Source organism: Oryctolagus cuniculus, chromosome 16 (assembly GCF_051225735.1).
Source record: "Oryctolagus cuniculus isolate XC-2025 breed Fujian yellow rabbit chromosome 16, ASM5122573v1, whole genome shotgun sequence".
Classification (NCBI taxonomy): domain Eukaryota; kingdom Metazoa; phylum Chordata; class Mammalia; order Lagomorpha; family Leporidae; genus Oryctolagus; species Oryctolagus cuniculus.
Genome location: NC_142882.1, coordinates 15,163,970 through 15,188,427, shown reverse-complemented (window position 1 = coordinate 15,188,427; position 24,458 = coordinate 15,163,970). Strand labels below are relative to the sequence as shown.

General features: G+C 38.8%; 2 protein-coding genes across 2 annotated transcripts in view; both read left to right on the top strand.

The window, feature by feature from the left end:
* Nucleotides 1-2,941, top strand: part of LOC127485191 (vomeronasal type-2 receptor 116-like) — a 70,588-nt gene extending 67,647 nt beyond the window's left edge. The window contains exon 4 of the mRNA XM_070067757.2: nt 2,829-2,941. Coding sequence (XP_069923858.2) covers nt 2,829-2,941 — 113 coding nt within the window. The remainder of the gene's footprint in view (nt 1-2,828) is intronic.
* Nucleotides 2,942-3,415: 474 nt separating this feature from the next.
* Nucleotides 3,416-16,783, top strand: LOC100350224 (vomeronasal type-2 receptor 116-like). Its single transcript, XM_051829260.2, has 6 exons — nt 3,416-3,576; nt 6,895-7,186; nt 9,299-10,105; nt 12,408-12,635; nt 12,942-13,065; nt 15,870-16,783. Exons 1-6 carry the CDS (start codon nt 3,416-3,418, stop codon nt 16,781-16,783), a joined length of 2,526 nt encoding a protein of 841 aa, XP_051685220.2.
* Nucleotides 16,784-24,458: the final 7,675 nt, after the last annotated feature.

The following is a 24,458-nucleotide window of genomic DNA, read 5'->3' as shown; positions in this document are numbered from 1 at the left end:
GGAGATGGAATGGTTTGCAGGTGGGAAGGTGGTTATGGAGGGAAAATTGCTATAATCCAAAAGTTGTACTTTTGAAGTTTATATTTATTAAATAAAAGTTTTCCAAAAAAGTTAATGAATAGAGATGGAAGTGGTACAGAAAGAGGCAGTGACCCAAATGCATCTATATAAATACCAAAAGTGTTCCTTCATATATTCTAAAACCTTAGGTATATATGATTTGAATAATTATCATACTATGGTACACCCTAATTCAAGAGATTATGATTGACACATTCATCCTTTGTAGATACCATACATATTTGCCTTTGTCACTTTTATTCCATTCAACCCCTCTCTGTGGAGGATCTCAGGTAAGGCCATTATTTCATGCTGTGTTGCCAGAGTGGGACAATCCTAGGGAATTTTTCAAGTGTTTTCCATAACAACAGGGGTTGAATTCCTAATGCATAGTTAGTTCCTAAGTAGTGGAACCCTCATACCCCAGATTCAGAATCTTAGAAATGGTTTAAACATGAACCATGTACATGTGACTATATGTGTTCATGTCAACAATGTGATATCATTCATTTCTCTGTTGGCCTATATATTTTTGAGTAGTTACCCCAAGTATTGTGCCTACAATATGCTATCATTAGAATATTTTATATAGAATTTAAAGTTCCAGCTCAGATAAGGATGACAGCTTGCTAAAAATATTATTAGCCATACATGTTCCCTGAATCATTGCCATGTTAGAGAGATGTTGGATGAAGTCCAGGAAGCATAAGGCTCAGCTGTCAACCTCCACAAATTCTAGACCCTCCATCTCTCAATTACATGGTGGCCCTTGGAAGTCAGGCCCCTTCCCCACCACTACTGCTACCGTTCTATCAAAGATTCCTCTAGAATTCTATAAAAAATCACATTCTTACCCACTACCTACATGACCCCTTTTTTTCCTGATCTAATGAAATTGTCAAGCATTTGTCTTCTGTTTTATGATATGTTATTTATTCAATTTCTAATTCTTCCTGCACTAAGTACTCTTCACATTTCTTTTTAGGTTGGTGTGTGAGTCTTGTAGAATGGAGGCCTATATGTGAATGAGTGTAATTGGTTGCTACCAGATTTCTCATAGGTAATTGGTACAACCTTGAAGGGCATGATCATGATGGGGAAACTAAACTCAATAAATTTAAGCAAGGAAGTAGAAGATATACAAACTAAGATCTTCATAAGATAAATGGATGTGCACACAAATAAATGCAAAGAAATATGGTATTCATGTATTATAAGTATTAATAGCCTTAAAATATACATAATATGAAAAGGCATATAATAACTTGTTCAAATCATGTCAAAATCCCCATGTCATTTTTCACAGAAGTAGAAAAGAACAAAGGTTACCAAGGCTGGGAGTTTCAATGCTCAGAAGTTAGAGAAATAAAATTTCATTTAGACAAGACCAATGAGTTCAAGTGATGTGTTGCACATCATGGGGAGCCTGGGAACAGCATGCAGTTTACTTGCAAAATGTCTGAGGCAGATGACTTTAATGTGGTTAACCCAAAAAATTGAAGATGATGAGAGGATGTGAGGTAAACACATGGCAAAGAGCTGGATGAACTGATTCACAATGTGCACAGATATCAACTCATTCACTTGGAACCATAAGTCTAGACGATTTAAAGTTAACAATTAAAAACAGGTAAGAAGATTATTAATTAAAAAGGTAGAGGAAACAGCACTCTGGCCTCAGAATCAGCCCTTAAGGCACACGCATCTGGCTGAAAAGCCCATGAGAATATTACAGGCATGGAAAGCCAAAACACTCTGGCCAAAAAAAAAAAAAAAAAAAAAAAAAAAAAAAAAAAAAAAACCTACATGAAAGATCTCTGCGAGTGAGATCCCAGTGAAAAGAACAGGTCATCAAAGAAGGAGGTACCTTTCTCTGAAGGGAGGAGAGAACCTCCACTTTGACTACGACCTTGTCTAAATATGATCAGAGTTGGAGAACTCAAAAGGGTTCCATAGCCTTGGCGACTCATGACAAGAGCCTAGGGTGAGTACTGATGCCATTAACAAGAGTGTCCATTTGTTAAGTCAACAACAGGAGTCACTGTGCACTTACCGCTCATGTGGGATCTCTGTCCTTAATGTGCTGTACATTGTGATTTAATGCTATAACTAGTACTCAAACAGTATTTTCACTTTGTGTTTCTATGGGGGTGCAAACTGTTGAAATCTTTACTTAATATATGCTAAACTGATCTTCTGGATATAAAGAGAATTGAAAATGTATCTTGATGTGAATGGAAGCGGGGAGAGAGAGGGAAAGGGGTGGTTTGGGGGTGGGAGGGAAGTTATGGGGGGAAGCCATTGTAATCATAAGCTGTACTTTGGAAATTCATATTCATTAAATAAAAGTTTAAAAAAAGGGTAGAGGAATATTGTTTAGAATGTTTCCTGTAAAAAGTGAGAGAAAATAGACAGCCTGAGAAATCCATGTTTGATACAGAACAGAATTCCTTTCACTTGTCACATGGAAACCATACCAATGCTAAATGCTTGTTAAATGGGGAGAACCTCAGGGAGGTGGGTAACTGGATAAATTGTCTGGAGGGGTATACATGGTGAAAGAATTGGTCCCCTTTTCTGAATATGCCCGTTCATTCTTAATCATGAAGCCAATGTTCCCAGCAGCGTTCTGTAGACTTGAGATTGATATTAGATACAGCAATGAAGAGACTGGGTGGGGAGCACAGTCATCAATGATAGACATCAGCCCTTGACTTCTTTCCAACTCATATGTGGAATGATGCAACTAGATATTTTGTTGATCCTAGCATCGACTCTTTCTAAACTTGCCAAACACACCAAGAAGTCCCCTGGAGTAACACTTAACACTTTGTACACAGTCCAATCATTCAGTGGTCCCCAGTGCTTTGTTGGACCATGATGAAATCATACAAGGAGGAGAGGAAAGAGAGTCCAAAACATGTTTTTCCAACATGTTTTCCCCAATAATGGAGGGTGACAGGTGCAGGGCCCCAGGGCTGGGTGATCCCTTGAGTTACTGTGTGGGACACAGTGAAGCAATGAAAAGGCTGAGCTGCAAGTGCTGTGCTGATCACATGGACACCAAGGGCAATGTCTCACTGCATGGACTTCCTTAGAAATAACTCCCTGTAGTTGCTAGTTGTGCCCCTTTCTGACTCACTAGACTTGAAGACAGCGATACTGGGATTCGGCAGTGCCCTGCACAGAGAGCGATTCTCTGCAGGGGATTGAGCCTGCTGACACCTGCCAGCTCCTTGTTCCCTAACCTCAGCTGATGTTCTGGGCTTCATCTCTGCATTGTGAAAACACTGGCAAGATGTTGTCTGTGAGCCTTCTGTGCCTACTCCTGCATACTATACACACTTCACAGGGCATGACTCACAGGGAATGCTATCATTACCTTAAGCCAAGTATCAACCAAGATGGAGACCTGATCTTGGGTGGCTTTTTCCCTCTCTACTATCCAGAAACAGAAACTGAAAAGGTCCAGATATCTTTTTTACATCGTGCCCAGTATAAAACTGTTGTTTCGTGGTAAGTTCAAGATTGTGCATATGTGTTAAGTCTGGTTATTCTTGAATGTGAGTGTATGTTACTATGTCTTTGTTTAATACTTTCTGAGAATGCTGGAAGGTATGCAGAAAGTGGCATAAATGCCAATAAAGAAAGTCATAGGTTCCCTCCACTCTTGTTCCTTCCACACCTTCCTGTTCATTTTTACATTTGTTTCTTAGTCTTTCAGGGACAGAGCAGTGACATCAATAGAAATGTGCCCACTCCATGTAGCCCTGGACATCTTGGGATGAGTCAAAATGTGGGGACTCCAGATCCCATCCCACCTGCATGCATGGAGTGGGCACAGGTGTCCTGAGACACTGAGACCCTGGTCTGGGGTCAGCGTTAGGATTAAGAGGTCATTCTGGGTGTCAGTGCTGACAAGAGCATTGTTGAAATGCACTTGATAGTGAATCAATGTGTGTCTGAGATGTGCCACCATAAACAGACTGTGACAGACTGTGTCTCACCACATGTCAATAACTTAGCCCCAACAGACTGCAGGCATTAAGTCTCTGAAAGTCACAAGGAGGAAGGGGTTTGTCTTCCCCAATTCTTTCGCTTGGATCCTGATGGTTCTCCAGGAATCACACAGAAAATTCTGGGCTTGACGTACCTGTGCAGCATGTGTTTTAGTAACTTTTAACATGGATGTCTGAAGAGGATTAGAAACAAACATCCTGTCTCTGCACCCTTGTTGATGGTGACAGTGGAGTGTGTTTCTGACTCACTGCAGAGAACCACATGCTCATGTGTTCAGAAGAGGGTGAGGCAGAGAGCTGTTGGTTTAAATGGTGTGTGTCTGGCTTTTCCATGCTTTTTGGAATTTAAAGCTTATCCACTCAGCAGATTGCCATGCAGTGTGGGCAACTGATAATGGGCCTGGCAACCTCTGAGGCACAGTGTTACCATGTAAGCTCTCATCTCAGGGACACTGGGAGACAGTGAGGACCTGTCTTGTTCATGATCTCAGGGTGAGGTCAGCCCACGCCAAAAAGAGGAGGACAGGCTTTGCCCTGTCTTCTGTTCCCCAGGTAGAAAAGTGTCTGGTCACCCTTGTTTGTGCAGACATGCCAGCCTTCATGTGCTTGTCACACTCTAAAATAAAATTATGTATGCTTTAGTCTCCTTTAGTTAATATGGGCCAGATGATTAATTCTTTGTGGACTTTGGCTTCAAGCTCCAGCTTCAATACAATGACTGAACTCCCTTAAAGCTGATGGAAGATGTGTTGTTATTTGCCTACAAGGAGTTATTTTATGTGCAGATCCCACACTTGTTTACCCAGTGTTTGGCCTTTAATTTGGCATTCATTTTGCGTGACTGTATGTAATACTCTAATGATCAATTTCATTTAATAAACTGCATATTTCTCTGAGAAGATTGGGGTACATCATTGAATAATGAGATAAAGTCTTTTATCAAGATTTTTAAAAGAGTTACCAACTCATTGCTGATAAACCTGTTAATGTTCATCACCCACTCACAAATCCCCATAGTCCTTTTCAGTGTCTCTACATTTTTCATTCTTTCTCTCCTAGTCCATACCACCCATCTGTCTTGTGTGTCTGAGGATCAGTCTGTTATAGCCCCTCCATGTGAACTGATTCATACCCCTTGTGGTCTTTTGTGACTAACATCTTGCAGTGCACCATGTTTTCCTATTTTATCCATGTTGTGGCTTGCAACAACATTTAGTATACTTTTCTCAAAATATCTTAATATCTAGGTCTGCTTTGGTGTCAGACACTCCTGTTTACTTAAAAAAATAACTCTGCATGCCAGGTTCTGTACTTAACAACTCACAACTTTGCATTCAGGAAAAAAAAGAATTAAGCTAGTCAACTTTCAGCTGATAGCACATGCTGTAAATAACCCAGGGTGAATGCAGTATGCCCTTCACAATGAAAAATTCTATTACTAAGACTAAATGTGTAAAAGAAAAAAAGTTTATTCAATGGTTTTAATTTATTATTCAAATAAATAAATTTAAGCTATGGACACATGACAGTAGCATGATTTCTGTGCCAGGTTGACTTCATTTTTAACAAGTAAGTCCTCGACATATCTGAAAATCTCCTTGGATTAAGTGTGTCTAGAATACTGACTTTTACCTGGAGGACAAAATTAAATTTTAAACTCCTCATATAAGAACAACATGCACAACACTGTCTGACCCAATAAATACTGTTCAGCTAAAAATAAAGCACTGTCAATTAGAAACTTTTTGAATGTGTTTATAATATTGAGGATAAGGATAAATGAAAAACTCTTAATTAAGCCCAAAACAGAAACATAATATCCAATGCAAAGTAACTAAAGGAATGATTGGATGAATATATTGAGTCCCAGGTAACTTATTAACATGTATGACTTTTCTTAGCTTTCAAATTATGGAAGCAATGTAATAAGTTATAAAAGTTCAAAAGAATTCCAAGGGAAGAAGATAAAAGAAATCCATAGTGAGGAAATAGACCATCCACTCTCTCATAAAATGTGAGAGTTCCTAAATTCTCAGAAATCCTATTTTCACTTAAGATATATGTTGTGATTATAGAGTAAATTGAGATTATGTTATATCAAAGATTAAATGAAAAAAGAGAAAGGAAGGAGGGATAATTAAGGGAGGGACATATGGTTATCCTCTTAGAATATCTATGAAATATATGAAATCTTTGTATTAATAACAATTTTAAGAACATATATAGAAAACAGGAGGCAACATGCAAGTGTAAAATATGAAATGACAAATGTGAATTCAATAGAGAAAAAAATAAATGGAAACTAAGCAATCATCAGCAATTATCTGACAGATTTCAGGAGTCAAATGTTTACATTCAAGGAAAACAAAATGTTAAATCTGATTTGAGCAAAGCAAAATATTAGAGTAGAAAATTAAAGTGAGGACTAGGGAAAAACAGCTCAGGTGGCCCTGAGAATGTTCTAAAATTTTGGACAACAGATGAGTCAGGTGGTATTCAGCCCACTCCAGAAATTACTGAAAACAGAAATGCTTGCTCCTGGGTGTTGTCCTTAGGTTGAACACATCAAAGATTCCCTAGAGGGTTCATGAAGGTGAGAGTGATCATAGACATGGTTTGCTTCAGAGGAGTCCAAGGACCTTGCCAGGATCTTCTAGAGCCCTTGGAACCTCCCTCACACCTCCTCCATGTGCAAGAGCTGTGGCACAACTGAGAGGAAGCCTGAGTCTGACCATTGCTGCTTCAGGGCGTGGCTGTGTTATTGCTCTGAATTCCATGCTCTGAACCTTCTCCCTGATGCTGCCCCTCTTTTTAGGTGGCTGTGGAAGAGCTACCAATACGTGCTGGCCTTCTGCTTTGCCATCCAGGAGATCAATAAGGACCCCCAGCTACTCCCCAACCTGACCCTGGGTTTCAAATTCTTCAATGCCTTTGCCAGTGAACAGTATACCTTATTGAGCTTAGTGTATTGGTTGGCTGGGATGAATCTGGCTTTTCCTAACTACAGCTGCCATAAACAAGGAAGACATGTTGCCATCATTGCTGGAACCACATCAGCATTGTCCATTGAATTTGGAACACTTTTGGAGCTCTACAAAACCCCACAGGTAAATGAGTTGTGAATTTGGAGAACAATAGTTGAATCTCCTCCAACACCATTCTCTCAGCTCTGAAAAATGGAAATGGGGCAGCCGAGTGTACATATTCCACTGTGGTATAGGAGAGATCCCATGGATTTTTCAGGGACATGAGATTATTAACAAGGGAAGGATAAGGAATAAAGGCAAATAGCAGGGTATGTTGACCATATTTCCTTTTTTTTAACAGGCAGAGTGGACAGAGAGAGAGAGAGAGAGAAAGGTCTTCCTTTGCCATTGGTTCACCCTCCAAAGGCCGCTGCAGCCAGTGCACTGTGGCCGGCGCACCGCACTGATCTGATGGCAGGAGCCAGGTGCTTATCCTGGTCTCCCATGGGGTGCAGGGCCCAAGCACTTGGGCCATCCTCCACTGCACTCCCTGGCCACAGCAGAGAGCTAGCCTGGAAGAGGGGCAACTGGGACAGAATCCAGTGCCCCAACCTGGACTAGAATCCAGTGTGCTGGTGCTGCAAGGTGGAGGTTTAGCCTAGTGAGCCACAGCGCCGGCTGACCATATTCTTAATATTCCTGTCTAGGGCCTGTGTAACCATCTCCCACCTGCTGGAAGCATTGACTATCTAATAGTCACACCTCTATGCCTCATAAAAAATGTCCACAGCACACAGACATGCCCCATCCTAGGACAGCACTGTCTCAGGTGGCACCCAGAGATCTAGGACTAATGGATATGGGGATCTACCTCTTGGTTCTCTTTGGGAAAACACTGAGTGTAACAGTGAAAAATTATTTTTAAAAAGACTTCTATATGTGTTTATCTAAATGGCAAAGCAATAGAGAAAGAAGGAAAGGCACATACACATACACACAGAGGTGGGGTGGATCTCCTATTCCACAGGGTCACTCCCCAAACTCCCACAACAGCTAGATCTGAGCCAGCCAGCAGCTAGCAGCCAGCAGCCAGCAGCCAGCAGCCACTATCTCCTTCCAGTTATTCCACATGGTAGAAAGGGGCCCAGTACTTGTGTAACACATTGCTGAATGCTCAGGCACATTGGCAGGCAAGTAGATCGGAAGCATATTAGCCAGGACTTGAACTGACAATTTAAAATTGGATGCTGGTATCATCATTGATAGGCTAACACACAGTGCCACAAGGCTGGCTCCACCATGGAGTGTTGAGACTCATATCCAGTTATACTGGAGCTCAACCAATCATGTTTTCAATCCTAATTAGTCACAAGCACACAGATTGATTTTTTTCACATTCTCAGTGGCCATGCCATATACAACTCTACATATCAAACATGTGGACATTGAATCCAATCTTCAGGAGACAGCGAAGCAGCCAGTCAGACAAGGGGCTCCAATATAACCAGCTCTGCTGGTTTGCTCACCAAATGTCTGCCATGATGTTTGGCTGAGTCTGCCAGAGCAGATGTGTAGAACCAGGAAGTCATTCCACATGAATTCCATGACCCAATGACTTGAGACATTATCACTTCCTCCCTAGGTCTGCACCAGTATCTAAAAAATACTTCCCCAGGGACACACTACACAAGAAAATGTGCCTGCCAAACATAGGCCACATGGTGAGTGGAAGTTTCTGTTTTGGAAAAATTATTTTGCCCCAAATCAAAGAGGGTTGGTAATTGTATTCTTGGAGACAATGCAGGATTCCTGTGGTAATCAGTGTACACCAAATACCAAGAGATCAACACAGTAGAGATTTCTGTCTAAAGTTATCTACCATGGAGAAGGTGGCTCTGCTCCACCAGTCACCCTGGGCAAGGATGTGGGAAAGACCACTGGCTGGGTGAAGCAGCATCCAAAGTTTCTTATTCCTCAGTCCCCACTGCAGGACATGAAGAGCATACAGAAACTGACAGATTTTCCTTAAAGCTAAGGATGAGGAGTCACATTTATTAACCTAAAGTAATGTGCATGTGAAGCATGGTCTTCTCTGTGGTCAATATAGCAAGATTTTTCATCTCACTGCACTTTTTCTTTTCACACAATAGTAACCTACTTAAAGCTCACCTTGGGGAGATTTTTTTTCACTCACTTCCAAGTGAGATAAGACAAATCTCACAAAAATGTGATCATGTTTTTCTTTGCTTTCAGCTCACCTATGGCCCCTTTGATCCCATGCTAAATGATAAGGACCAGTTTCCCTCACTCTATCAGATGGCCACCAGTGACAGCTCTTTGGGCCATGGAATGATCTCCTTGTTGCTGCATTTTGGCTGGATGTGGGTGGCTCTCTTTGTGTCTGATGACATGAAGGGAGAGCAGTTCCTTCAGTACTTTGAAGCAGAGATGCTCAAGAAAAGTATCTGTGTGGCCTTTACAGTGAAGCTCCCTGTCACAAAGAAGTTGTATGGGGATAGTGATCTCACTTTCATGAGTAGCATCAGAGCTTCATCTGCAAATGTGCATATACTCTATGGTGATGTAAGAGGTCTCATCAGTGTGGATATTTCAGTGAGGTCCTTTTTAACCATGGGGAAGGTGTGGATCTTGACATCAAAGTGGGATCTTGTTATGTCTGAGACAAACCACATGTTGCACTCTCTACATGGAGGCTTCTCATTTTCACCCCACAAGGAAGAAATCCCTGGCCTCAAACATTTTGTCAAGATGGCAAACCCTTCCCACTACCCAGAAGACTTTTACTTTAGTAAATTATGGCTTTTCCATCTGGACTGCTCACTTGCAGGGTCATTTTGTGGACGTATTGGAACCTGCTCACGAAATACTTCCTTAGAGTTTCTTCCAGGACATATTGACCTGTTGACCATATCTGACTCCAGCTATTTAGTCTACAATGCTGTCTACACAGTGGCTCATGTCCTCCATAAAATGCTTTTGGAGAAAGTAGAAATGGGATCTCCAGGAGAAGCAGCCCAGCCCATGATTCTTCCCTGGCAGGTAAACCTCCCTTAGAACAGAACAAGCACTGGCCACTTGATGGAATCTAGAGATGTTTTATTGAGGTACAGCATCATGACCCTGCTTTTCATCTCAAGTTCAGAGAGATTAGGTACAAAAGAATGTGGGCTCTTTCTTTTGGTTAGTGGTATATCTGTGATTGTTGGCTTTGGCTGGAAATTTCAGTCACTGTAGATTTTGAATGTTTACTTTCTAATCAGAAATCATATTAGGAAAGTTTCTAATGCTGGCTGAAATACTGTAAAGTATACAATGAAACACATGAGTAAACAACAGATAAAAAGTTGTCATTCCCTAATATTCTTTGGAATTTATATAAAGCCAAAAAAGACATATTGACCAATTATTTTTCATTTCTATTCATTTTTCATTTGTAAAATTTAACAATTTTGGCATCCTGCTACGTGTACATCACATGTAGATATTTATATATATTCATATATACAGCTTTTTCTTGGAATAGGACTATTAAATTAAAAAGGTGAGGGATTAATGACAATGTTCCTAATAAAGGGAAATTAGGGTATATATCATATACATGGTATGCTTCATGGAAACAACATGCTAGGATATCATCACAGTGTTTGTACTCTGTATATTAACTTGAACAAATCAGAAAAACATCTGATGTTTCTTTCCTGGGCCTGCAGTATCTCACTCAGCATAGTGATCTTCAATTCCATGTATTTTGTTGCAAATATTGATCAAATCTATAATTGATTAATTATATATAATATAAATTAATTATATACATTATGTAATTATATAATATAGTACACAATTAATTATTATATCAATAATTAACTATTATATAATTGATTTTAGATCAATAATTAATTATTGATTAATAAATTGATCTGTAATTCTGTATAATCTGTGGCCTCAGCCCTTAATGAGATAAGATACTTTTTGTGAAAATAGACATGGATTTCACATAATATCCTAAACATGATAGGAAGTGGATGGGAAATAAAGCATGTTAGACCAATTGTCCTTACAAACTCTGCAGCAATCAGGGGGCATGGACTGTAGTCCCATTTCTTACACATGAGACTACTGAGGATGCACGTAAGCACAGGATATGCCCTCTGGATTACAAATGAATCTGTCTGGGTTTTAACCCTAGCTTACATAATCCATTCCCTATATATAGAATGTATTTAGGAACTTCTGTTTGTGTATGCAAAGGACAAATACATTCATAAATTTGCAGAATAAATTAAATAAGTGTGATATGTAGAAAAGGTAAAATGTATATGCAAAAATTAACATGAGAAAGTTTACTTCATAAATTAATTATATTTTACTCATAAGAAGCATATTTTATAATCCACATGATTAGAGTCAAACCTTGGTAAAGAAAATGAATTTTTCAAGAAGGCTTCCATAGATATAATTTTGAATTATTTGTGAATTTTGTCCTCTACATTACTTAAAAATTAAGTGAAAACTGTTTAAAAAATAAGAACTTAGTTGTATCCCATAGCAGGTGTGTTGTGATCTAGAAGGTCCAAGGTTAACACATACTATATAAAACATAATAAGCTTTCAAAGATTTGAAATTTTGCCTTTAGTCATACCATACTTCCTGATATGTCAAAGATAGTCACAGTCATCACAATAAGTGACCCAAAACCAAAGAAAGGAAGAACACCATGTTGTACCACATTCAACCTGTGTTAAGGTATACCTTATAAGGTATAAGACATATTGCTGATATATGTAATGTACATAATGTACATATTTATAAATATGGACCTCTGAGGTGTTACCAGTTGTCTTGAGTCTCTTGATGGAAAATATCTTATGAAACGATCATGCATAAATCTCTAATTTTTCCCCAACCAAAATACACTAATCATCAACTATATTTTGAACCTTATGAAGAACTTATGTAGATGCACACTTGTGATATATCACAACACCTATCAAGTTATTTCAGTAGCCATCTATGTGGTTCCAAACTAGTAACAGTGAAGTTAGATTCCACAAAGCCCCAACCAATCTTTCATGACCAAGGCTGCAATAGAGCCTATGCTCCAGTCAACCTCTGGACCAAAAACTATAGTTTTCTGATTGGGGACAATCACTCTTTGATGTTTTGTTGAGGGAGCAGAGGAGTACCTGAACCCAGGAGATGTTTAACCATCCAAAGAAAACTAATGTTCTACCAAATGGAAAAAATGAATGCAGAAGACAAGAAAGAGGGCTTGTTTAGAGCATCTGACTTCCAACAACTAATTTGGATGTGCTCTGTATTTCGATTATATCTGTCCTCCAGCTCCATCCATTTCTTAGGAAAATCCAATTTACAAACAGCGCTGGAGATGATGTATCCTTCCATGAAACAAGAAACCACATGGTGCATTACTATATCCAGAACGTTGTGAATTTTCCTAGTGGTCTTCGTTTGCTTATTAAAATTGGAGAGTTTTCCTCCAAGAATCCACATGAACAAAGCTTACTTATCAATGAAGAGATGATAGAATGGCCTGTTGCATTCAAAGTGGTATGATTCTCTTTTGACAAGGAATACCCATAGAGAGATCCGTGAGTAGTCTTGTGAGGAGATTAAGTGTGAAATGATCAGGTTCCTTTGTAATCCTTGGGAATCAGGGTCAGTGAAACAGGAGTGGTAATAGTTGAAATACTGAAATGGATGTCTAGGTATTGACCACAGGTACAGGAGGAGGGGATATAGTTGTGACTTTCAATTGAAGACCAAGGTGTTATGTAGTGAAGAGGGCTCTACTGACATCCTTCACGGTGGCTGATAATAAACCAAACCATGATCATGCTTCTCTTTTTCCTTCAGACTCCTCGATCTGTGTGTAGCCAGAGCTGTGGTCCTGGATTCAGGAAAATGTCACAGGAAGGAAGACCTATCTGCTGCTATACTTGTGTTTTGTGTCCCGAGAGAGAAATTGCCAATCAGACAGGTAGAAAATTTCCAATCCATAATTTATGGTCCTAATTAATTCTCCACAAAAGGGAAACCAAAGAGTTTCAGTAGGACCCAGTGAATTTTTAGTGCATCATTTTTTCTATGCACATATGTACTTGTTAATTCAATATATCAATTTATGATCACTACAGCTATTTCTTTATGTTTAAGCTGTTGTCTGGTGGTGCTCATTCTAGAAAGACAACTTTAGCACTGATGCTAAAAGACATCACAACACATTAGATGAGTCATCATCTGAGATTTGCAGGTGGAACCTGCTATATTGCAGCTGAGAAATTCAGGAAGTATAATAATCAAGACTTTCTATTGGTGCCTGTAGATCATGAAACCAATTCATCTTTACAAACACATGATAAGCACAGAGCAAGCGCTTGTATGTCATCGTGGAAATACCATATTCCTTCCTGCACTTTCATTAATCTTGTGCATGGTATTAAGGATGTCTAATTAGTACCACAGTTACATTTAGATTTCTAGAATTTATTAAAGGAAAAATTCAAGGTGAAGTATGAATATCACATCCTGCTATAATATGAAGTTTGGCATACTCATTAAAAATGTTTGAACAAGACAAACATAAAAAGAATTACCTATCAAACAAAATGTACCGAGAATGTAAAAACTATGCAAGGTCTCATTGAGAAATAATTTCTTTTTTCAAAATATTAGAAATAGACCTAGTAATGATTTGATTACCTCCAAAAGAGCATCTCAATTCCCATTGTGTTAGCAGTAGCAACCATCTGGCTTTATTCATTTCCTAGAGGAAATAAATAGTTTTGGACATGGAGAAGATAACAGAACAGAGTTAACCTATGCTTTTTTTTTAACAAAAATTCAATAACAAGTAAAAAGAATTAAAAAAAACTAATTCTGGAAACATGTTGTAAAACAATACTTGCTTGTATGTGCAAATACTGTATAAAGTATCTGAGATTGAAGACAGAGCCTCTGGAGACCCCAAGAGGAGGAATGAGTACTTCAAGATAAGAAATCCAGAAAGATTTACTCTAAATTACATTGGGATCTTGTATGATTGAAGAAGTATCATCTACAAAACCTAAATCAAAACCTTATGACAAGTATAGCCAGACCCCAATATCATCATGTGTATTTTTTATGATTTATTTATTTGAAAATCAAATTGACACAGAGAAAAGGAGAGGCAGAGAGAGAGAGAGAGAGAGAGAGAGATTCTTCCATCTGTCGGTTCACTCTCCATTTGGCCCCTATAGCCAGGGTGGCACTGATCCAAAGCCAGGATCCAGGAGCTTCTTCTGGGTCTCTCATGTGGATGCAGGGGCCCAACCAAGGACTTGGACCACTCTCTATTGCTTCCCCAGGCCATAACCAAGTGCTGGATTGGAAGCGGAGCAGCCAGGACTTGAACCGGGGCCCATATGGGATGCTGGCATTGCAGGAGGCAGCTTTACCTGCTATGCCACAGTGCCGGAGCCCATCTTCTGTATTTAACTAAAACAGAGATATGTCCATTCATTGACTTGTCTCTATGACTTATTTCTTGCCGTACTGGCACTGAAGTGTTATTTCAAGAGAGACAACATGGTGTCCAGAGCTGACGTTTTTCCCCACCATCCACAAGAACAATGGGGTAACAAGCCATGATTTCATGAAAATGAGTGAAAAGTTCAAAAAATACAAAATAAAAAATTACTCAGAGTTTCTATGATTATTTTAAAATTTAATATGTATAAGTGAAATGGACACTTTGTTTTGGTTATTGTTTATAGCCTTTGCCTCCATTCCCACTGAACTATAGTCTTATTAATTTTTACTTGTTGAATTCTTGATTTAGTGGAGTTTTAAGCCTTTGACTATAATGTAAATTAAAAATATGCTATTTCAAAAAATAAAAAGGAAGAAATGAAGGAAGGAATTAAGAAAAAGAAGAAAAGAAGAAAGGAAAAGAGAAAAAAGAAAGGAAAGGAGGGAGGGACGGAGGAAGGTAGAGGTGAGGTGGAGAAAAGGAAGTATCTTAAAATGGTACCAATGAATGGAATGTTAGCTCTTTTGCTTTTATTAATATCATACTAACATGAGAATTGGTGAGAATTATGTTATAGTAATTATCATGCAATTGTGACCCTGAGAATGTAATATATTAATAAATTCATTTTGAAATTAATTTATACTATGTACTAACTTGAAAAATATCTAATTTCTCAATCAATAACTTGATAAATTATCAATTGCACTCAAATTTCTTTATTTATAAAAAACACCTCTGTTCAAATCCAAATGTTGCTTACTTGATAAAATGCACCTCAAGATTACATTAAAATTGAAACAAGGTTCTCAAGGAAATAAAAATATAAAATGAGAAAAGACTTTTTCTGCAGATATCAAGTAGTATGCAGTCAGGAAATGCTAGCAATTGGAGTATTGATGATGGTAAGTTTATCTTGTGAGGTTTGGGTTATTTATTTCTGTGTCTGAAGCATGGAGATGCAGGATGTGACATGAGGCTGACTTAGGAGATAGTACAGACAAAGGCTGGAAAGCATCCATGCTCGTGGGAACAGCACTGTGTCACAGGATGAGTTAACCGAGCCCCCATCTCCTGAAGGTGTTGTTTGAATGAGTTTATTCCAATCTGCCGATGGGCATGCTCCCTGGTCAGCAATGCAGAAACCTGATTGGGTGTGCCCTGGTATACATCACAAGCTCCCACTGGCATTGCAGAGTTGACCATTTTTGACAATAGGAAAAAATTCAAAATTTCTGCAAAGTAAAAATTCAGTATTTCTCCTTCATCAGATGCAAAGCAGTGCATGCAGTGTTCAGACGATGAGTACCCAAACCAGGAAAGAAGTCGCTGCCTCCCTAAACTGATGACCTTCTTAGCCTTTGAAGAATCCCTGGGGATGGCTCTGGCCTGCATGGCTCTGTGCTTCTCTGTCCTCACAGCTGCAGTCCTCTGGGTCTTTGTGAAGCACCGAGACACTCCCATTGTCAAGGCCAATAACAGGACCCTCAGCTACATCCTGCTTATCACCCTCCTCCTGTGCTTCCTCTGCTCCTTACTCTTCGTTGGCCGTCCCAACACAGCCACCTGCCTCCTGCAACAAATAGCATTTGGCCTTGTGTTCACAGTGGCTCTTTCCACTGTGCTGGCCAAGACCATCACTGTGATTCTGGCCTTCAAGGTTACAAAACCTGGAAGAACAATGAGGAGATTGCTGGTATCAGGCATATATAACTCTGTTATACCCATCTGCTCCTTGATCCAACTGGCTCTCTGTGGCATCTGGTTGGGAACCTATCCTCCTTTTATTGAGTTAGATACACACTCTGAGCTTGACCACATCATCCTGGTGTGCAACAAGGGCTCGGCCACTGCCTTCTACTGTGTCCTGGGCTACCTGGGCTCCTTGGCCTTGGCCAGCTTCACTGTAGCTTTCCTAGCCAGGAATCTGCCTGACACCTTCAATGAAGCCAAGTTCCTGACGTTCAGCATGCTGGTGTTCTGCAGTGTCTGGGTGACCTTCCTGCCTGTCTACCACAGCACCAAGGGGAAGGTCATGGTGGCCGTGGAGGTCTTCTCCATCTTGGCCTCCAGTGCAGGGCTCCTAGGCTGCATCTTTTTTCCCAAGTGCTATGTTATTCTTATTAGACCTGAGAAGAACACTTTGAAAGGCTTAAAGAAAAAAGCAAGTTCTAAAGGATTCTAAATTTTTTCCACTTGTTTTATTATCATATATTTAGAGTTTAGTACCAAGAATCCACTCTGAAATAGCATTCCAGAAATATGGGGGAACTAAAATTGATTTTTCCTTTAAAAACTTACTGTATTGGACATTATCCTAGCATTCTGAGTGCATGGCATAAATTTCTACCTTTGGCTTTGGCTCCTGACATGGACGTCTGACTCCTGGGGACCCTGGAAGGAAGGGTTGAATCTTCATGTTAACTTGGTCCTGGCCACCTATGTGAAAAACTGGGGTCTGACTGCCTGTTGTTGGTTGTAGCCTCAGTCCAGGACAGGCATGGGGTTGTGTTTCTCTCCCTCTCAGAGTTAGTAATGGATTTTAGAGAAAAATTTTATATTGAGTAAAAATAAATTATGATGTAAATTTTCATCCAGGCTACAACGACAATATTATTTTATATTAAAAGGCTATCCCTGAAATGGTGGAGACTGAATTAATTTATATTTTTTATCAATGTACAGACAATGTAATTGTTCATATTTGCTAAGACATCTAATTATACAAGCTTTATGTTCTGTTTGCCCTGGCTATTGAGTGCTTGACATCTCTTTGTTGACATTGTCATTTAAGTGAGATTCCTTTTCCAGACACGGGAGGTGCTTGGTCATACAGTGTTCCTCTGTAGAGATATTGTGTTGCCCAAAATATCTTAATAAATTCTCATTGTTGAGCTATTTTGAAATGATGTCTTTATCAAACATATATGGAATATTCATTTAAACATGGCACCAAATCATTAACTGTATGTTCTTTCATCAATATATTGGTTTTTGTTTTTGTCTTTGTTTTAAGTTTTATTTTTTCACTTGCACATGCGACACAATGTTGTTTTTATTAATGTGAAGTTCTCATAGCTAAGATGAACCAATTTTAAACTGGATAAGTCAAAAGCATTTAAGTACATGCATATTCATATTGAACATTCAGATTGTGCATAGTATGTTCACACATTCATGCATTAGTCTTCTCTAAGTGGATTGAAGACATTTTCATCACCCTATAAAAATTTCTTTATGCAATAAGAAGTCAGTTTCAAACTCATATCATGCAAGCAATCATCTTCTTTAGTTTCTCTGAGCTTACCTTTTCTGAATAATTCTGATCAATATGTAGCATAGGAGTCTGGCTTCAAACCCATCCACATTGCAGCAGGCATGATTTATTTTTTTTCAAACTGTATAACTTTCCATCTTACAGATTTTTATCATTCTGTTTTACAATTTTATTGATTCATTTTATTGCTCAACCTAGTAATATTTTATTTGTTATTTTGAGATAGTATAGTTTTAGTTTGCATTTGACTCAAAGGCTTAATGCTGCACTACATAACGTGTTCAACAAATACCAAGAAAGAAGACCATAGTTCTGCAGGAATATAGGCAGGGGATGTAAATGATAATCCAATGAAAAATGTTCAACTTCTCTTATATGTAGCAAATTTTAAAATAACTTTTGAACATTCATGCTATGGTAGTGTGCAGTGGAAGGTTTCTGGCACATAACAAACCTTCCCAGGCAGACGAATCAATTAATTCACAAGCTTTTATTGGGATTCCGCCCCTGGGCAAGGTTTCCCAGCCCCAACAGAGCATCAGAGGTTGGAAGGGCTCCTTTTATAGATATAGGGCATAGAGGTTAAAGGTTGAGGCAGGTCTGATCCTCGTGGGTTGACCTTTAGGCAACAGGTGGACCTTCACAAGGACTTTTCTTTCCCAGAAGTGCGGGTAGGGTCTCTCCATTCCCAGAAGTACAGGCCTTCTCTCCTTGTGGATCCCAAAGCTACCATGTAGTTCTTAATAATTTATTCCACAAAGATTTAAAACTAAGTATGGCAAAACATTGTATTTTCAGCCAAAATGATACACACAGTTTACTTTCCTTTAATTTATTTTTATTTCATAGCCAAAATGAATTTTTTCTTTTATTTCCCCAGAACACTTTTATTTAAGGTATCTAAACTTCAAACATTTCATAAATACAACCTTAGGAACATTGTGAATCTCCACATCCTTCTTCCTCCTTCCTCTCCAATTTCCATTCCTACTTTACACTGAGATCTATTTTCTTTTTTTTAATTTTTATTTAATGAATATGAATTTCCAAAGTACAGCTTATGGATTACAATGGCTTCCCCCCATAACGTCCCTCCCACCTGCAACCCTCCCCTCTCCTGCTCCCTCTCCCATTCCATTCACATCAAGATTCATTTTCAATTATCTTTATATAGAGAAGGTCAGTTTAGTATACATTAAGTAAAGATTTCAACAGTTTGCACCCCCATAGAAACACAAAGTGAAATATACTGTTTGAGTACTCGTTATAGCATTAAATCACAATGTACAGCACATTAAGGACAGAGATCCTACATGAGGAGTAAGAGCACAGTGACTCCTGTTGTTGACTCAACAAATTGACACTCTTGTTTATGGCATCAGTAATCACCCTAGGCTCTTGTCATGTGTTGCCAAGGCTATGCAAGCCTTTGAGTTCACTGATTCTGATCATATTTAGACAAGTTCATAGTCAAAGTGGAAGTTCTCTCCTCCCTTCAGAGAAAGGTACCTCCTTTGATGACCTGTTCTTTCCACTAGGATCTCACTCATGGAGATCTTTCATTTAGGTCAATTTTTTTTTTTTGCCAGAGTGTCTTTGTTTTCCATGCCTGAAATACTCTCATGGGCTTTTCAGCCAGATCCGAATGCTTTAAGGGCTGATTCTGAGGCCAGAGTGCTGTTTAGCACATCTGCCATTCTATGAGTCTGCTGTGTACCCCCCTTCCCATGTTGGATGGTTCTCTCACTTTTTTATTCTATCGGTTAGTATTTTCAGACACTAGTCTTGTTTATGTGATCCCTTTGACTCTTAGTCCTATCATTATGATCAATTGTGAACAGAAATTTATCTCTTGGACTAGTGAGATGGCATTGGTACATGCCACCTTGATGTGATTGAATTGGAATCCCCTGGCATGTTTCTAACTCTACTGTTTGGGGCAAGTCAGCTTGAGCATGTCCCAAATTGTACATCTCTTTCCTCTCTTATTCCCATTCTTATATTTTAACAGGGATCACTTTTCAGTTAAGATTCAACACTTAAGAGTAACTGTGTATCAATTACAGAATTAAACCAATAGTATTAAATAGAACAAACAAAAATAATACTAGGAGGGATAAAGTATTAAGTTGTTTATCAACAGTCAGAGCAAGGACTGATCAAGTCACCACTTCTCATAGTGTCCATTTCACTTCAACAGGTTTCCTTTTTGGTGCTCGGATAGTTGTCACCGATCAGGGAGAACATATGATATTTGTCCATTTGGACTGGCTTATTTCATTCAGCATGTTTTCCAGATTCCTCCATTTTGTTGCAAATGACGAGATTTCATTGTTTTTCTCTGCTGTATAGTATTCTGCAGAGTACATATCCCATAATTTCTTTATCCATTCTACTGTTGATGGGCATTTAGGTTGATTCCAGGTCTTAGCTATTGTGAATTGAGCTACAATAAACATTAAGGTGCAGACCGCTTTTTTATTAGCCAATTTAATTTCCTTTGCGTAAATTCCAAGGAGTGGGATGGCTGAGTTGAATGGTAGGGTTATATTCAGGTTTCTGAGGAATCTCCAGACTGACTTCCATAGTGGCTTTACCTGTTTACATTCCCACCAACAGTGGATTAGTGTCTCTTTTTCCCCACATCCTCACCAGAATCTTTTGTTGGTAGATTTCTGAATGTGAAAAATTCTAACTGGGGTGAGGTGAAACCTCATTGTGGTTTTGATTTGCATTTCCCTGATTGCTAGTGATCTTGAACACATTTTTATGTGCCTGTTGGTCCTTTGGATTTCCTCTTTTGAAAAATGTCTATTGAGGTCCTTGGGCCATCTCTTAAGTGGGTTGTTGGTTTTGTTTTTGTGGAGTTTCTTGATCTCTTTGTAGATTCTGGTTATTAATCCTTTATCTGTAGCATAGCTTGCAAATATTTTTTCCATTCTGTCCGTTGCCTCTTCACTCTCCTGACTGTTTCTTTTGCAGTACAGAAACTTCTCAATTTGATGCAATCCCAAATGTTAATTTTGGCTTTGACTGTCTACACCTCTAGGGACTTTTCCAGAAACTCTTTGCCTGTGCCAATATCTTGCAGGGCTTCTCCAGTGTTCTCTAATAACTTGATGGTGTCAGGTCATACATTTAGGTCTTTAATCCATGCTGAGTGGATTTTTGTGTAAGGTGTAAGGTAGGGGTCTTGCTTCATGCTTCTGCACATGGAAATCCAGTTTTCCCAGCACCATATATTGAATAGACTGTCCTTATTGCAGGGATTGGTTTTAGATCCTTGATCAAATGTAAGTTGGCTGTAGATGTTTGGGTTGATTTCTGGTGTTTCAATTCTGTTCCATTGGTCTATCCATCTGTTTCTGTACCAGTACCATGCTGTTTTGATTACAACTGCCCTGTAGTATGTCTGAAATCTGGTATTGTGATGCCTGCGGCTTTGTTTTTGCTGTACAAAATTGCTTTAGTTATTTGAGGTCTCCTGCATCTCCATATGAATTTCAGCATCATTTTTTTTCTAGATCTGAGAAGAATGTCTTTGGTATCCTGATTGGAATTGCATTGAATATATAAATTGCTTTTGTGAGAATGGACATTTTGACGATACTGAATCTTCCAACCCATGATCATGGAATATTTTTCCATTTTTTGGTATCCTCTTCTATTTCTTTCTTTAAGGTTTTGTAATTATCATCGTAGAGATCTTTAACATCCTTAGTTAAGTTTATTTGAAGGTATTTGATAGTTTTTGTAGTTATTGTGAATGAGATTGATCTTAGCAGTTCTTTCTCAGCCATGGCATTGCCTGTATATACAAAGGCTGTTGATTTTTTTGCATTGATTTTATATCCTGCTTCTTTGCCAAACTCCTCTATGAGATCCAAGAGTCTCTAGTACAGTTCTTTGGATCCTCTAAGTAAAGAATCATATCGTCTGCAAAGAGGGATAGTTTGACTTCTTCCTTCTTAATTTGTATTCCTTTGATTTCTTTTTCTTGTCTGATGGCTCCGGCTAAAACTTCCAGAACTATGTTGAATAGCAGTGGTGAGAGTGGGCATCCCTGCCTGGTGCCAGATCTCAGTGGCAATGCTTCCAACTTTTCCCCATTCAATAGGATGCTGGCCATGGGTTTTTCATAAATTGCTTTGATTATATTGAGGAATGTTCCTTCTATACCCAATTTGCTTAGAGTTTTCCTCATGAAAGGGTGTTGAATTTCATCGAACGCTTTCTCTGCATCTATTGAGATGATCATATGGTTTTTCTTTTGCAGTCTGTTAATGTGGTGAATCACATTGATTGATTTGCGAATGTTGAACCATCCCTGCATACCAGGGATGAATCCCACCTGGTCTGGATGGATAATCTTTCTGATGTGTTGTTATATTCTATTGGCAAGAATTTTATTGAGGATTTTTGCTTCTATGTCCATCAGGGATATTGGTCTATAATTCTCTTTCAATGCTGCATCTTTCTCTGGCTTAGAGATTAAGGTGATGCTGGCTTCATAGAAAGAATTTGGGAGGATTCCCTCCTTTTCAATTGTTCTGAATAGTTTGAGAAGAATTGGAGTTAGTTCTTCTGTAAATGTCTGGTAGAATTCAGCAGTGAATCCATCTGGTCCTGGGCTTTTCTTTGTTGGCAGGGCCTTTATTACTGTTTCAATTTCTGTTTCAGTTATGGGTCTATTTAGGTTTTCTATGTCTTCCTGGTTCAATTTAGGTAGATTGCATGTGTCCAGGAATCTATCCATTTCTGATAGATTTTCTTGTTTGCTGGCATACAAGTCCTTGTAGTAATTTCTGATGATTCTTTTTATTTCTGTGGTGTCCGTTGTTACATTTCCTTTTTCATCTCTGATTTCATTGATTTGGGTCTTTTCTCTTCTTTTTTTTTAGTTAGTTGGGACAATGGGTTTTCAATTTTATTCATTTTTTCAGAAACCAGTTCTTCTCTTGGTTGATTTTTTGTAGTATTTTTTTTGGATTCAATCCTGTTGATTTCTTCTCTGATTTAAATTATTTCTCTTCTCCTACTAGATTTGGGTCTGGTTTGTTGCAGATTTTCTAGGTCCTTGAGATGCAGTGAAAGCTCATTTATTTGGTGCCTTTCCAATTTCTTGATATAGGCACCTATTGCTATAAACTTGCCTCTCAACACTGCTTTTGCCGTATCCCATAAGTTTTGATATGTTGTGTTGTTATCCTCATTTACTTCCAGAAAGTTTTTGATTTATTTTTGATTTCTTGAATAACCCACTATTCATTCAGGAGCATGTTGTTCAGTCTCCATGTGTTTGCATACTCTCTAGGGTTTCCTGAGTTGCTAATTTCCAGCTTCATTCCGCTGTGGTCTGAGAAGCTGCATGGTATGATTCTAATGCTTTTGAATTTGCTGAGACTTGCTTTATGGCCTAGTATGTGATCAATCCTAGAGAAGGTTCCATGCACTGCTGAGAAGAATGTAAAATCTTTAAATGTAGGATTGAAAGTTCTGTAGATATCTGTTAGATCCATTTGGGCAATAGTGTTAATTAAATCTGCTGTTTCCTTGTTGATCTTCTGTCCTGTTGATCTATTTCTTTTTTTTATCTGTACCCCCATATTTATTGCCGCTCAATTCACAATAGCTAAGATATAGAATCAATCCAGATGTCTATCAGTTGAAGACTGAATAAATTACGGTATATTACACCATGGAATACTACACAGCAATTAAAAAAAAGGGAATCCTGTCATTTGCAACAAAATGGATTCAACTGGAAACCATTACACTTAGTGAAATAAGCCAGTCCCAAGAAGGCAAATACCATATGTTCTCCCTAATCTGTGGTAACTAATATAATAGAGTACCTAAAATGTAATCTATAGAACTGAATTTGGCACTTTGAGATGTGATGACTTTGAACAGCCCTTGTCTCAACAATTGAGGAACAGACTTCTTTTGCATACTATTCGTTGAACTCTTTAACTTAATGTAAGGTTAGTCATAGGTGTATAGGGCTGGCGCTGTGGCTCATTTGGTTAATCCTCTGCCTACAGTGCCGGCATCCTATATGGGCACCAGGTTCTAGTCCTGGTTGCTCCTCTTCCAGTCCAGCTCTCTGCTGGGGCCCTGGAGGGCAGTGGAAAATGGCCCAAGTGCCCGGGCCCAGCACCCACATGGGAGACCAGGAGGAAGTGCCTGGCTTCGGATCGGTGCAGCACCAGCCATGGTGGCCATTTGGGGAGTGAACCAACAGAAGGAAGACTTCTCTCTGTGTGTGTGTGTGTCTCTCTCTCACTGTCTAACTCTATCTGTCAAATAAAATTTTTTTAAAAATTAGGTGCATAAAGATAATTAAAAATAGATCTTAGTGAAAAATAATAATGGGAATAGAAGAGGGAGGAGGAAGAAGGATAGCAGGAAGAAGGTGGGAGGGAGGGTGGGGTGGGAAGAATGAATCACTATGATCCTTAATTTGTATATATGAAATGCATGAAGTTTCTATACCTTAAATAAAAGGTTTCTAGTTTAAAAAAAGACTAGCTTCTTTAATTTAGCATAATCATTTTGAGCTTCACCCATGCTGTGGCATGTA